The sequence below is a fragment of the Trachemys scripta genome, chromosome 15, assembly GCF_013100865.1.
Source record: "Trachemys scripta elegans isolate TJP31775 chromosome 15, CAS_Tse_1.0, whole genome shotgun sequence".
Classification (NCBI taxonomy): domain Eukaryota; kingdom Metazoa; phylum Chordata; order Testudines; family Emydidae; genus Trachemys; species Trachemys scripta.
The window spans coordinates 6,551,371-6,565,128 of record NC_048312.1 but is presented as its reverse complement, the minus strand read 5'-3'; the positions used below and the strand labels follow the sequence as shown (position 1 = coordinate 6,565,128).

Below are 13,758 nucleotides of genomic sequence, written 5' to 3'. Positions count from 1 at the left end.
GCAAAAGATAAAATTGTATAGATTTTAATAGCAAAAATGACCATAGGGCAATGGTGGAGAAACCAACATAGACTGATGAGCTAATTTTATTTGTTTATGTAGAATCGAAGGATGAAGCATATTTCAGCAGAACAAAAGAGAAGATTTAATATCAAGATTGGTTTTAGCACCCTGAACAGCTTGGTATCAGCTAACTCTAAGTCAGTAAGTTGTCCATGAGTGCTGTGCATTTTTAACCTGGCGAGAGAAGTTATAGAAACCATCACTCATTCTGCAAAGGGTTGTTAATAAACCCGAACATCACTTGTTTCACTGGAGAATGTGAAGTACACATCAAAGTGAAGTTACTTGATGAATCTGTGACATAAGAGTTTAGGTGAGGATGGATAGAAGAAAATCTGTTACTACTGGCCAGGTAGCTGAGTGCGTGCCAGCTCTTGTGCTCTGAACTTTACCACTGGTACGAGTCTCAAAATTGCAGGGAGTCCTGTTTGAGCATGAGCTTCAGTTTTGGAACCAAGGGGGAAAGAAAGGAAACTGGGCAGTGCAGTCCTCTTTGCTCCTGGAGCTCCAGTAACAGAGACTTGATCATAGGTACAGCATGGTAATGCTTCAAACTTAGTGTATATGGTTCCTTTCCTCAACCATTTCCAGAGTATTTTACAAACCTTATTTAATCCTCACAACACCACTCTGAGGCAGGTCATGTACAAATTTGACAGATAGGTAAACTGTAGCACAGAAAGATTGTGATCTGCTTAAAGCCCAGGGTGGATTGATTTGAGTTAAAGTGAGGGGGGCTCACTGATGCAACATCTTATTTTATTTATTGAAATGATTTTAATGGATTATAATAAATGTAGGCCTTATTTATTTCTGTCCTGTCAAAGGTGCACACAGAGGCAGATCCTAGAATAGAACTCAGTAATGCTGTTTGGCCCCTTTAATAACCACTAGACCACACTCCCATCTGTTTAATGATAATGAGAAAACACCAAACCCTATAGAATCAAATGTTCTGTATTATCTCCTTAATGTACAACTTTTAGTAACATGTTAAACACATCAGAGAGGACATCACACCCCTCATAAAAAATTATGAATACTTGTTAAGGGGGAAAGTGATTAACAAACAGTTTAAACATTTCCATTGAGAAAGTAGTCAAAATCCAATTTGGAAAACAGAGGGCAAGTTGCACACACATGCATCTTTCACTATACCAGTGCTAATAAGAGTCAGGATAAACACCTAACTGGTTAATTGCTCTTCTGTAGCACTTTTCATCTGCCAATCCCAAAGTGCCTTACCAGGGTGGATAAGGAATGTGATAAAGGGGCAGAAATGCTTCTGTAGGTGCTATATTTGGTTTGGGGCAAACTCTGAGGCTGTTTAACTCAACTCCAGAAAGTCAACTTTGTGTTCCTCTTCGGTACAGATCAGCCATGCAATCACGCTCCAGAAGACTGTGGAATATATCACTAAACTACAGCAGGAGAGAATGCAGTCACAAGAGGAAACTAGGCGCCTCCGGGAGGAGATTGAGGAGCTAAATGCTACCATCATGTGAGGTTTTGAGGGGAATTGTTACCTTTTTTTCCATAATGACCAGAGCATGGGGAGCATTTCTTTGGGTAATAACATTGGGTGTCTGCATCAAATATTAGGTTAAATGGCAGCGGGGCATTGAAGAGGAGGAAAAAATCAGTGGATCCCAATGAAAAAGCAAAGTCATAATAGGATGGGCATCAGTAGGCTTCTGTGTTGACCTTCAGTGGGCTCTGAGTATTGGTGTATATGGTGGTAACACCAAAAATGGCCCACTTCTGAGAAGAGGTCAGGAGGCATTGTGTTCAGAGCTGTATTGTACCGTGGATCAGAAATCATGTCCCTTAAAGTAGTTTAGCTGCAACTGTCCTTTTGTATGTAATCTTTCATTATTGGAAGAAATAATGTCCAGTTTGCGACTGACTTCCCGCGTGACCTTGGGCAAGTCACTTTAATAGCTCTGTGCCTCAGTTTCCCCACCTTTACAATGGAAGGTAACTATCATTACCTCATTTTAAAGCATTTTGTGGTCTATAGTGCTTTTCATCCACAGACTTGTTAAGTGTTCTGTTATGTAATTAGGGTTTTGAGGAAAGCAATCAATTATATTTGTAGGAGTTGATAAAATCTATTCAGTTGACTTTAAGTTCATCCTTTAATTTGGACTGTGTTCTAAAATCATGCGAATTTGAAGAAAACATTAGTGTGTTTGCTATCTGACTGCTAGTTTTAGTGTTTTTATTCCTTTCTAAGTGGGCCCTGAAAATTACATTGTTAGATGTTTTACTTTGCTTTTAGCTCTATTATTTGTACTAATAAAAGCTTAGCAGCTGGAAAATTCTCTTTGCTAAATGCATATGGACAAAATTGATAGGAAAACAGTATTACACAGTACACATTAATGAGTCATGAAATGAATGAGGTTTGTCCTCTTCATTTTAGTGGATTACCCCTAATAGGCGGCGTCAGTCCCGTGGTACTGGTGTTTGGTGCTTGTCCTGTATTAGTGTTTGGTTTGGAAGAGAAATATCTCCTTTCTGGAAAGAGATTTTGAGCTCTGGCCTTTTTCTTCAGTTCTTGTCAACAGCAGCTCCCTGCTACCGGGGTTCCCATAACCCGACAGAGATTTGATCACATGCGGAGTATGTTTGATGAGTATGTGAGAAACAGGACCCTCCAGAACTGGAAGTTTTGGATTGTATCCTTTCACTGTGCTACTGTACATTGAATTTATATCAAAAAAGCACTAAATCCCTAGAGGCTTGTGACTGGAGACTAGGACTGGGAGTCAGGAACACTGGGTTCTAATCCCAGCTCTGCCAATAACTGATGCTGTGACTTTTAGCCAGTCACTTAAGTAATTCTGTTCCTCCATTTTCTCATCTGTAAAATGCAAATAATATTTCCCTGCTTCACAGGGTATTGTGAGGTATAAATCCATTAACGTTTGTAAAGCTCTTCGAGAGGTTTGGAAGGAAGGTGCTGTAGGAGTGCAAAGTATTATTACTATTCGTTACTATGGTTTAAAAACTGTTAAAGTTTAGTGAATACTGTCCCTAAGGTATAGCTCATCTGTTCATTTTTTAGAAAGGACCACTGTCAAGATAAGTGGTATTAAATAATCGATTCCTTACTGATCACTACTGAAACTATTAAAATTTAATTGATAAGATATTATTTTTGTTCATATTCACCAGTATTTAATGGAACCACAACGTTGGGCCTGAACAACTGGACTCTGTCCCTTAGTCAGATTGTGCAACGCTTTTAGGAAAGGCTTCCATGTGCTCTGCAGCCAGTTTAACCTAACGTCTGTGGGAAAAGCCCAATGATTTTGCAGCATTCTAGTACCTCACGCTGGAGCAGCTTCAGAGAAAGTAGAAAGAGTGGCCTGCAATTGATTTAACTGTGAAAATTATTGATCAGCTAAGGACAATATCCCAGGTGTTGCTTAATTGGATAGTATATTTTACACTCCTCCAAAATGTTCAACTCCTGCAGAATTTGGTTTTAAAAAGAGCATTATAGAAGTTGTCAAGGAGGAAGCTGGGAGTTTTGGCAGCTCGTAGGAGGCAATTGGAACTTTTGGCACTCAGGAAGATGTGGGAGGCAGTTTGGGATAGTTGAATATTTCTCCTAAATGATCAGCAGTAAAATGGTGGTTGGGATCTAAATTGGCATCATGAGGTTTCAGAGTTAATGCCTCACTGAGATGAACTGGGCAGTTTACGCTTATCAGAGCTATTGTTTTAGGCAGTTTGCAGCAGGGACCTTGGAGGGAGTGAATAATACTCTCAGCAAACCACTTCTCATAGCAGGCTATACCTCCAAGTACCTTTTTAGCAATCGGGTGTAATTCTCAGGACACACTGACATTTTCCAGAATACTGTCCAGTGAAAGCTTAGGAGGCTATCTGTGCCCATAGCCAGCAGTCGTGATGACTAATGAAACTTTTCACCAGGGTGAAATGACTGTAAAGCAGTGAAGGAGGTTTATAACATAAATCTGAAAATCCCGTAAGAGTTTCTGCTACGTAAAGAAGGGGGATGAGTAAGCTGATCTTGGGCTGGTAAAGATAGCTGAAGAATAGCCTGTTACATTACCTTTCCAGTCATTTTACAAGGGGGCATAAGCACAGGCAGTCCCTTTAAACATAACAGGAAATAATTAGACTGATCTTGGCCATTAGTATTGGAGGGTACCCAGGAGCATATTACAATGTTGAGACTTGTTTATGCCATATTTCCACGCTTTGATGGAATTGGAAATTTTTTTTTACTGTTATCAGAAGATCTAAAGATGGTGGTAGATTCTCAGGGCCACCAATCATAGAACTGAACTATCTTTAAAGCCCTGGATAAGTTCCATGGGTACATATTTCACAAGCTGGTTTGATTTTAAGTTTTGATTTAGTTGGGGGCGGGCTGTTTTTATTCTAGAATTATTCAACCATCATCATAACAAATTGCTTTGAAGGTCAAGCTTAGTGACAGTTTCAGCTGCGATATAGGAGACCCTGATTTGACATCTGCTCCCAGTCCCTGCTACATGGAGCCAGCAGAGGCTGTGTGTGCTCTGAAGGATGGAGCCTTCTGCTAGCAGGAGGGAATGATCATATGTTGCTCAGTATCTTTCAGCTCATTACAATTTGATAACCCTGTCCAGTCCTCCTTTTCTAGTAGGGTTGTAGCCATCACAGTGTCCATCCTTCAGGGTAGAGGAGTTAAGTGGGGGAATCCCTAAAGCTTGGGAAACCAAACAAAGTAGCTGTGTGTCCATAGCTTGCTGCTGTTAGCACTGATTGCCAAAGAGTTCTGATCAGCGGAGGTGTCCCCGAGAGGGATGTCTCACGGTTTCATAGGCTGTGTCTAAGGCTAGCTGCATCTTTTTGTAACAACCGTATAATAAAAAGGAGGGACACAAACTACTAGGACTAGAAACATTTTTCATGATTTCTTTCAAATGTTCCTTTCTATTATTTGCAACCCAGATTCTACTGCGTGATGCTAGTGCATGGGGACCAAGCATTGAAAGTGACCGTCAATATATCTGTCTAATTTCACTGTTCATCCAGAAGGAATTACTAAAGTAGACAAACAACATAGTTGAAGAGCACTGACGTCAGATTTTATTTTATTTTAATATCCCAGGTAGAAATGTTTCTTTAAATGTTAGCGTCCCTTTCCTGGTTGAAGTCCATTTAAATGCCTTCTGTTTTCCACTTACATTGAACTATTCATGGGTTTTTTTATTATTATTAAGATGCTCTGTGCGCCTCTTTTTTTCCCCTTAACCCTCAATGATTTGCAGTTTAGTATCATCATTAAGCCATTGTTTGAGACCTTCAATGGAATGGTGTCTACGGCCAGTTTAGAGGACCTGAACCAGACTGCAATGGCGTGGCTGGACGAGCATTGTTCGCTCCGTGTTCTGAGGCCAAGTAAGTAGAGTTCTAACCGGTGGTAATTTAATACTACGATAATTGTTACCGTACAGTTTCCTCTTGGAAATTCAGCATGGGACAGGGAAGGAAGGCATGATAGAGGATGTGATTTTTCAACACTCTTGCATTGTTGCAATGGAAAATTAAGAACTGTTGTTGCCAGTGAAATTCATTTTGAGCATTTCTTGCGTGTTAGCACCGAGCAGAAAAAATAATGTAACTTTTTGTTTGTAGAGACCAGAAACTAACTATAGATTCAAACCACAACATTTTAATCCAGATTTCAAACACTCTTGAGATGGGCTAGGGGTCAGGAAAGTGGTTTGTTCTGTTATGAAGCTGTTTGAATCTGTGCGTAGCTTTCAAATGCCCGTGAAGTTTGGGGATGATTGAATCTGATGCCTGTTTCTCAATCCACCTCCATTATGAAGCACCAAGTTCATATCTGTGGTTAATACTGCAAAATAATACTGTCTATATTGGAACAAGTTGGAATTTTGTTGAATAGTGCAGTCAAAATACTAGATCTCCACTTTGTAAACATTGTCCTTCCAGCAAAGTCATTGCACTTCGATGTCTTTGATGTTGCATTGTTGAGGCTCTGTGTGTACTGCAAGAATATCTATGTATCTGTACATTGCATAATAGATCATTCATCCTTCACTGTGTACTACGTGAATCTGTTTGCAATCAGACTAATTGTTCTCCTTGATTCTTTTTTGGACCTTTATTCCAGTGGTGCTGAACACCCTTCGGCATCTCAGTACAACCACCTCGATTCTGTCAGATCCGTCACACCTGCCAGAGCAAGCCACTGAGGCAGTTTGTAAGATCAACAAAACAGCTGGGGAAACCTAACAGTCACAAATGATGAGTTGCCTAAACAAGACGTGAAGAAAGGGCCAGCCTCACAGACGTGTGAGTTTCCTTACAGTCGGTGCACTTTAGAAAGGACATTGTTCAGAGCATTTTGCCTCTGGCTCCTGAACATGTAGAGATACAATGCAACATTGTCTAATGTTTGGCTTCCTCTTCAATACCTGTTAGGTTCAGTTAAGTGAGAATGCCAACCTCAGAAACATAAGTAGGCTAGAGTCCTGCATTCAGCAATAAAAAATCTCCATCAGTGAAGCATGAATAAATACACAGGGAGCATCTTTGCATAAAATGACTTCAAGTACTAAACAAGGTGTAAATTCGCTACACCTAGGAACAATTTGTTAAAGGGAAATGCACGTTTGATTTCATGAAAGGTAATGTGCTTTTTCATTTTATTACCTGGTGTTCAATTTCTTTGTTGTTTTACTTGAACAGTAAAAGTTGATAAAAAGAATGATCAACATATTAATAACCAAAGGAGAAAAAAAGTTAATCAAAGATACAAAATTGTGGTAAAATACTAGAATTAAAATCTCAGGTTGTGTATGTATCTTTATTCTAGTTCAGTATATTATTTGTATATGATCATTTGGAGGGCATGCTTTATTTCCTAGCAAATAAAGTAGCAGATGTTTTCGTAGAACTTTTTTTCCTGATTCAGTCAGTACAAGTGAGTAGCAGGACAGTTTGGCAAGTACAAGAGAACAATTTATCTTTAATTTGTGTGAATTCTTTACTTGTAAATATAGACATGAATTTCCTTACAGGCTTAAACTGTAAACTATTTTTTCTTACATGCTGCAGAGTCGAACTCTCCATCATAAGACATGTGCACAGATGATGCTGTAATGCTTTAGAGACAGAAACTGAGTTTGTAATGCTAGGAAATAGGCATTTATGTTGTCACAGAAATTAGATCAATCCACATGTACTCATAAGCTATCCCCCACTCCTGTGTCTTCTTTGCTTATCTCCCCTGCTTCAATGTCCCTGCCCTAAATCCTAAACTCGAAAGATTTAGGTCACGGTTGTCAATCTTTAAGAGGCTTGCGTCCAACATAAAACTTAGAACACCACTTGTTTGATATCTGAAACATGACATCATTCACCGTGACTGTTCCAGTAAGTGTCTGACATAACTATAGATGGACCTGAGCCTCACTAGTCATTAGCAATGTGGTCATCACCATAGTGCTAGCAACTTCTGGCCAACAGTAGCTCATGCAGATCGTTCCTGTCCACATTAGGATTAACCTGTGTGGGGTAGGGTGTATGTATGTGCCATTGGCGAATTAGGAGGAGTAGGCATAAACATGGAGACTCTTGACCCATGATTTGTAGGCCTTCTCTTGCAATGCCTTCTCCACAGCTCTTGTCATGGAGGGTCTGCAAAACTGACTTTCTTTGGTTGGAGCAAAGCTGGAGCAGAACATGTGCTTCGAGCCCTCCCAGCTTTGGGGTTTGTTCCTTGCCAGTGCCTTTGCCCAGCACCTTGCTCCCCAGTGTTGCTCTCAGCCTGTGTGCTGGGGACAGGGTTTGGCTTGTAGCTAACACGTTACTCTGCTGCATCTCTGTAATGAAGTCTAAAAACATGATCCTTTATAGCTAACCCCCTGGACCTTAAAGTAGAGGCACTATGTAAAGCTTAAGTCTTCTGTTGAGGTTCTGATGCTGCACTCATCACTCTGGTATCTGAGCTCCTGCTTTTCAATACACTGTGAAAAACTAAATGATTTGTTGCTTAGCTACTGGCATATAACCACCTAAGCAGGGAGCTGTACTGTGCACAGCTAGGGAAATGCCTAGTGGTGTCTGCTTTCACAGTGACGGGTAACTCCAATAATGTAATTACATGTCTGAGCGGGTTTGTTTTGTGTTCCACTCCATGAATTAACTTCATCTGCAAAAGAAGTGAGCCTTCAGGCCATTGACTAGATTTTGTATCTGGTTCAAAATTTGAGGTCCCAGGAGTTTACCAAACTCTCAGGTCAGTTTTCATGGCAAAAAAAAATAAATAAATCATTAAACTCAGCACAACTTCTTAATAACCCTGACAATTCCACTACTTTCTAGAGAGAAGTTATTAGGAACCATGTTAACAATCCAGGTAAAGCCAAATGATCTCTTCCCTTGGTACCTTTCCTTCCAGTTTCAAAAACAAGCTGCATTGAGATGGGCAGCTCTTGTACACTGACAGTGGTTAGCTAGAGAGCAGACTGCAAATAATTTGATATTACACATTCTAAAATATTTTCAGGGATTTTACATTAGGAAGCAACTCTTCGCTTTCTCTACCGTATAACTTTCCATTTGGAGGGTCAAGCTTTCAAAAGCTACCTATGAAATGAACTGCAGGATTTCCCTGTCCTGAGTTTTTGCATTCTCAACTTTTCACAGCTGAGTTTTTGCACATGCCGAACATCAGTTGTGGTGGAAATGGCATTTGTGCAGGCAAATCAAGAGACCTTTTGCTACCCATTTATATACCTAAACTTTACACACACCTCTGAGATTTTTGCAGCTGTGGAAAAACTGCAGTCACCGCTGTAGAGCTAGCAGTTGAAGGCCCTTTGAAAATGTAGGCCTAGACTTTATTGAAATAGTACATAGAGGTGGTTGTTCAGCGGTGAAGTGGCTTTTCTACCTATATACTCAGGCCTAGACGTGCAGTACAATCTATTAGTAAAATAAGCAATATCGTTTGGTATCCAGCTGAATAAATGGTGCTATATAAATGTAAGATCTTTTCTATCGATGCCTGTATTCATCCTTCATTTTATTAATGATCTTGAACTTCTGTCTAACAAAATCTTTGACATGGTGATTAGCTAGGTTCCCCCCAACTTCCTCATTTACACATCTATCTTATTGATATGCATATTTGCATGTCCAAATACGTATCTGGTGACGTTGTCTCCAGTCTGCATGGTAGATATTGTGCCTGGTTCTTACCTCATCCCAGTGTAAATTGGGAGTAAATGCACTGAAGTCAATGTGAAGTGTGATCATAATCAAGCTTTCCCTCAACATGCGAGATGTACTAAGGGCCTGTTAGAAAGCTCGTGGAAGTCTTTCTGCTGACTTCCAGGAGCTTTGGCTCAGACCCTAAAGAGTTCCACCCCAACTCCCATTGAAATCAATAGAAGGCCTCACATTGACTGCATTGGTATCCTAAAGGAACATGAAAGGATATTGTGACTGAGCTACTTAAAATTTATCAGGTTACCACTTTTTTATCTTGAAGTCTACTAAAAACCATCGAATCTCACTGCACAGCCGAGCAGATTAAAACGGGACAGATAGGGTGTATCTAGTTAGTTGCAGGGGAAACACAGAACAGTTCTGCTTGCTGCACAAAGATCAGCAGCACTTTATCTTTTTTTTATTAAAAATTGCTGACTTTGGCAGGCAGGAAGGGGAAAAGTGTATGAGGGAGAAGAAAAAAGTATACAAACTTTTCATTCTGTCTGGCATTTACCAGAAATCATCTGCTTTCCTAAATCCTTTGAGTCGAACAAATACCCATGACGCATGGAGACTTGAACAATAAGATCTTGCCCCTTAGTGAAGGTTAATAATTCTGAGAACCCTTTGCCACCTAATTTCTGTAAATCTGAACTCTCATTTGTTTATTTCAGACTCCATGTTTTATCACATTCAGTCTAGTGACAGTGCTTATTGAGTGCACTGGAAACTGGACTGGGAGTTTATAGACCTTGGTTCAATTCCTGGCTCTGTCTCTGTTTTGCTGTGGGCCTAGTCGCTTACCTCTGCCTCAGTTTCTCCATCTGTAAAATGGGGATAATGATACTTCATCTTTTGTAAAGCAGTTAGTATTTTTACAGAGCTTTTCTTTAGATCTCAAAGTATTTTTATGAAGTTATGAAAAGAGATTTACCCAATTTATATGAATTGCAGTGTAAATCTCTCTGCTCTAAGCTTGAACTTTGTATTCTATTTCTGCTCACCAGCTAAGGGGTTTAAATAACACATCTCTCAAAAAGAGGATTTCTGCCCAAAGCAGTTGCACTCTCCCTTAGTTTAACGAGTTCCAATTCAGTTCCGTGTGGCACCAAACAGAGGCTCTCAACCAGTCCCCACCATCTGTCTGCAGTTTACAGAGAATTTCAGGTGACACTTACCGTCTACCTCGCCTTCAGTGGCTTCATACTGTGGATTTGGCTCCCAAAGAATCTGTAGTGCTCAGATTCATTCTTAGCTTCCCTAAAAGCCAAACACAAGCTATGCTTTACTCAGACTCAAATTATTGGGCTCAGTACAAGGGTATCTGGGTGAAATAATGGCCTGTGATGTACTAGATCAGCGTTTCTCAAACTGGGGTCCATGGGCCCCGCTGATCAACTCCTCCCCCTCCCTCCTAGCGCCTCCTGCACGTCAGGGAAGTGTTCCCTGGTGTGCAGGAGGTGCTGGGAGGGAGGGGGAGGAGTGGGGACAGGGTGCACCCAGGGGAGGGGGCAGAAAGAGGCAGGGAAGAGGAGGGGGAGGGGTGGGGGCCTTCGAGGAAGGGGTGGAGTGGGGCGGAGCTTGGGACTGAGCGGCGGGGTTGGAGGTCCTTGGATTTTTAAAGTTTGAGAACCACTGTACTAGAGGATCTAGTGGTCCCTTCTGCCCTTAAACTCTACACATCTCTGCAACCCAACACATCAGCTACTGTAGTTCTCTTAGGGCCTTGTGCTCCCGGCCAACAGCACAGCCATGGGCAACAAAAACCAGAAACTAGCTGACGTTGAGGGAGCAGGAGCACAGCAGGGATGGGGACAAGGGATACTCTTGGCAGCATGATCCCTCACAAAACTGTTGGGATTTCTTTGTGGGAGACAATGCTGGCCCTATTGGCAGGCTCTGCCATGGCTTTCCTGTCCCCTAGAGAAATACCTCCTGAAGGGAGACTTTCTGTCTCAGGTGCTGGAAGGGAGCTGTGTGGACAAGCGTAGATGTGCTGAGTCTTTGCGTGACCAGACCTGCACTCTGTGAGTGCCCCAGACTCCTGGAGATTTTCTCACGGAGCTGAGACAATGTCTGCACTGCAAGCACTACAGTGGCACAGCTACAGTGCTCTAGCTACACCGCTGTAGTGTAGACGTTTCCTACATTGAGGGAAGGGGTTTTTCCATCAATGTAGCTAATCCACCTCTTTGAGAGCCAGTAGCTAAGTCGATGGAAGAATCTCCCGTCAACCTACCTACGTCTGTACTGGGAGTACATCACGCGGCGCAAACTTCTTCACAGCCCCGAGCAACGTACCAAGGTCCATCTAATTTGTAAGTGTAGACCAGGCCTTTTTAGAGAACTACAGGTTTGGTGCGTCTCAGTTCAGCCATCCCCTCCTCCCAACAGCATGATCTGTTGAAAATCCTGAATATAGTGGAGCATCCTGGGCCCTATGTGGTTTGCTGTTTAGGAGACAATGTGACTCTTAGAATCTGGGACTCTGAAAATTGCTTGATTTTGGGGAATGTGCACAAAAAAGTCCAGCAAAACCCCAGAGTCTCCAGGCAGCAGTTTTCTGCTAGATCCCTGTGCATCTGTAAGTGCTTGAAAAGGCAAAGACCAGTGAGATCACACTGCTAAGCAGTGTCTTGCCATCTTGAGTGAATCCATTTAGTTTGCAGCCCCAGAGTTTGACATTCCAGTACATGTGTTTGGTTTTCAAACCAAAAGCCTCTGTGAGATCAGGCAGGGGTATGAGAACAGTTTTAATATTTGGTGCCAGTGGCATTTCTAGGTAGTAGCAGAAATGTTCAGCAGCATGAAGCTTTTGTAGTTCAGATTACTGGGAAGCAGTTCCATCTTTTGTGTCCATTATTGGGATGGTTAACTATTGACCTACTGGTGCCAGTTGAAAGCTACTTTGGGGGGGAGGGGGGAATTGACTATTCAGTATCAGGACAGTTTTGAATATTTTTTCGGGTGTTATCTACACTTTATTTCCAGTGCCCGCTACTACTTTTGATTATACACCAAGATAACGAAGTAAAACGATCAAAGTATTGTTGCCACTAAATCACATGGTCTTAAGGGCCCAATCCAGCAAGTTCCTGAGTGTCCTTAACATCTTTTGACTTGAGTAAGATATTTGGCTGGGTAACGACTGCAGGGTTTGGCCTGCCCATTGCTCGCCTCCAGTAATTTCTTTGTCCACTATGTGGGTGCATGTGTTTCATGAGAGTTTTCTGCAGCAAAGCCCCTTCCTCCCTCTGCCCTGTTCCCATTTACTTTGATTGGGGCACCAGCTCTCCATTTTCCTTCTTCATTAAACATGTGTCATGCTGTTTTGCATGGCACACACACAGACTGCAGGCACGCAGGTAGGTTTTGGACGGATATGTAAAACCCAGGATGGTTACAAAGCGACATATCAAGGCATTTTAATGTAATGGTCTCATGGCTGTTGTTTTGAATTGCTTTTATATCCGAACATAAACACTGCTCATAAGCATCAATAAAATGTTAAGACAAAGTAAATCAGCGTCAGAAGCAATCCTCCTCTTCTTTAATGATACTTTAAACAAATTGCTTTCTGTGCTGCCATAAAAATTTGCTACAGGTATTTTTTAAATGAATGGATTTGATTTTTTTGTTTGTTTGTTTGTTTTTATATAAAAGCTCCGAAGAACAAGGGCTTCAGATGTGCTCTTGCTTTGGCCTTGTTGTATAAGGTTTTCTGTTCTATTGTATGACACAACTTCTGCTGTGCTGCTGGTATGTAGCATTTTTCAAGCAGCTCTGTTAAACTGTGCAATGCCATTTTTTTTATATTTACAACCAAAACAATAAATGTTATTTTTTGGAAGAAAACTCTGCTCTTAGTCTGATCACTTTAAATGTTGTACTGCCTTTATATAGCCAGGGCTCACATGGCTGGGGAGGGGGAAAGGGGAGCAGCTCCACCCACAGAACAAGCTCTGTCCACGCAAAATGCCACTCACCATAGCTGTGCAGATGTGATCATGCTCTCGGAGTACCTTGTACTCAGCTCTCCTTGACTTCCCCTTTGTGAGGCTCATATGCTCTGAGCTACTGGAACTTGGCTGCTCTTTGTGGCGACCTAGATGCCCCTTGGGGCTCTGCTATGCTCCTGGGGCTTAGCTTCTTGATTGGAGGGGGTGAAAAATGATGGTATCTTCCAACCCTACTCACTGGTAATGCCAGAATGAGGTGGAACTCGCAATAGATTGTACAGAATGTCATAATTTCTCTCCTGTCTTACCTGCTGGGACAAGCAGTGAAATTCTTAACGATGCTGACATTTAAAGTGTGATCACTAGGGGTCTTGAGTCAGCAGCCATTGAGATGAATGGAGTCGTCCACACCTCAGGTAGGTTTCAGATCTGCAAACGAAGACAAATGTCACTGCATCAGTTACAC

General features: G+C 41.6%; 1 protein-coding gene across 2 annotated transcripts in view; it reads left to right on the top strand.

The window, feature by feature from the left end:
- MLXIP (MLX interacting protein) overlaps positions 1-10,878 on the top strand; it is a 64,788-nt gene extending 53,910 nt beyond the window's left edge. The window contains exons 13-17 of one of the 2 annotated variants that reach the window (XR_004648236.1): positions 103-204; positions 1,437-1,564; positions 2,621-2,744; positions 5,038-5,197; positions 5,358-5,447. Coding sequence is in view for 1 of the 2 variants with exons in the window: in XM_034790874.1 (XP_034646765.1) it covers positions 103-204; positions 1,437-1,564; positions 2,621-2,744; positions 5,358-5,487; positions 6,227-6,348 (606 nt within the window). In the remaining variant the exon portion in view is untranslated. Of the gene's footprint in view, positions 1-102; positions 205-1,436; positions 1,565-2,620; positions 2,745-5,037; positions 5,198-5,357; positions 5,488-6,226 lie in introns of those variants that run through there. The other variant, XM_034790874.1, reaches the window with a different exon arrangement.
- Positions 10,879-13,758: the final 2,880 nt, after the last annotated feature.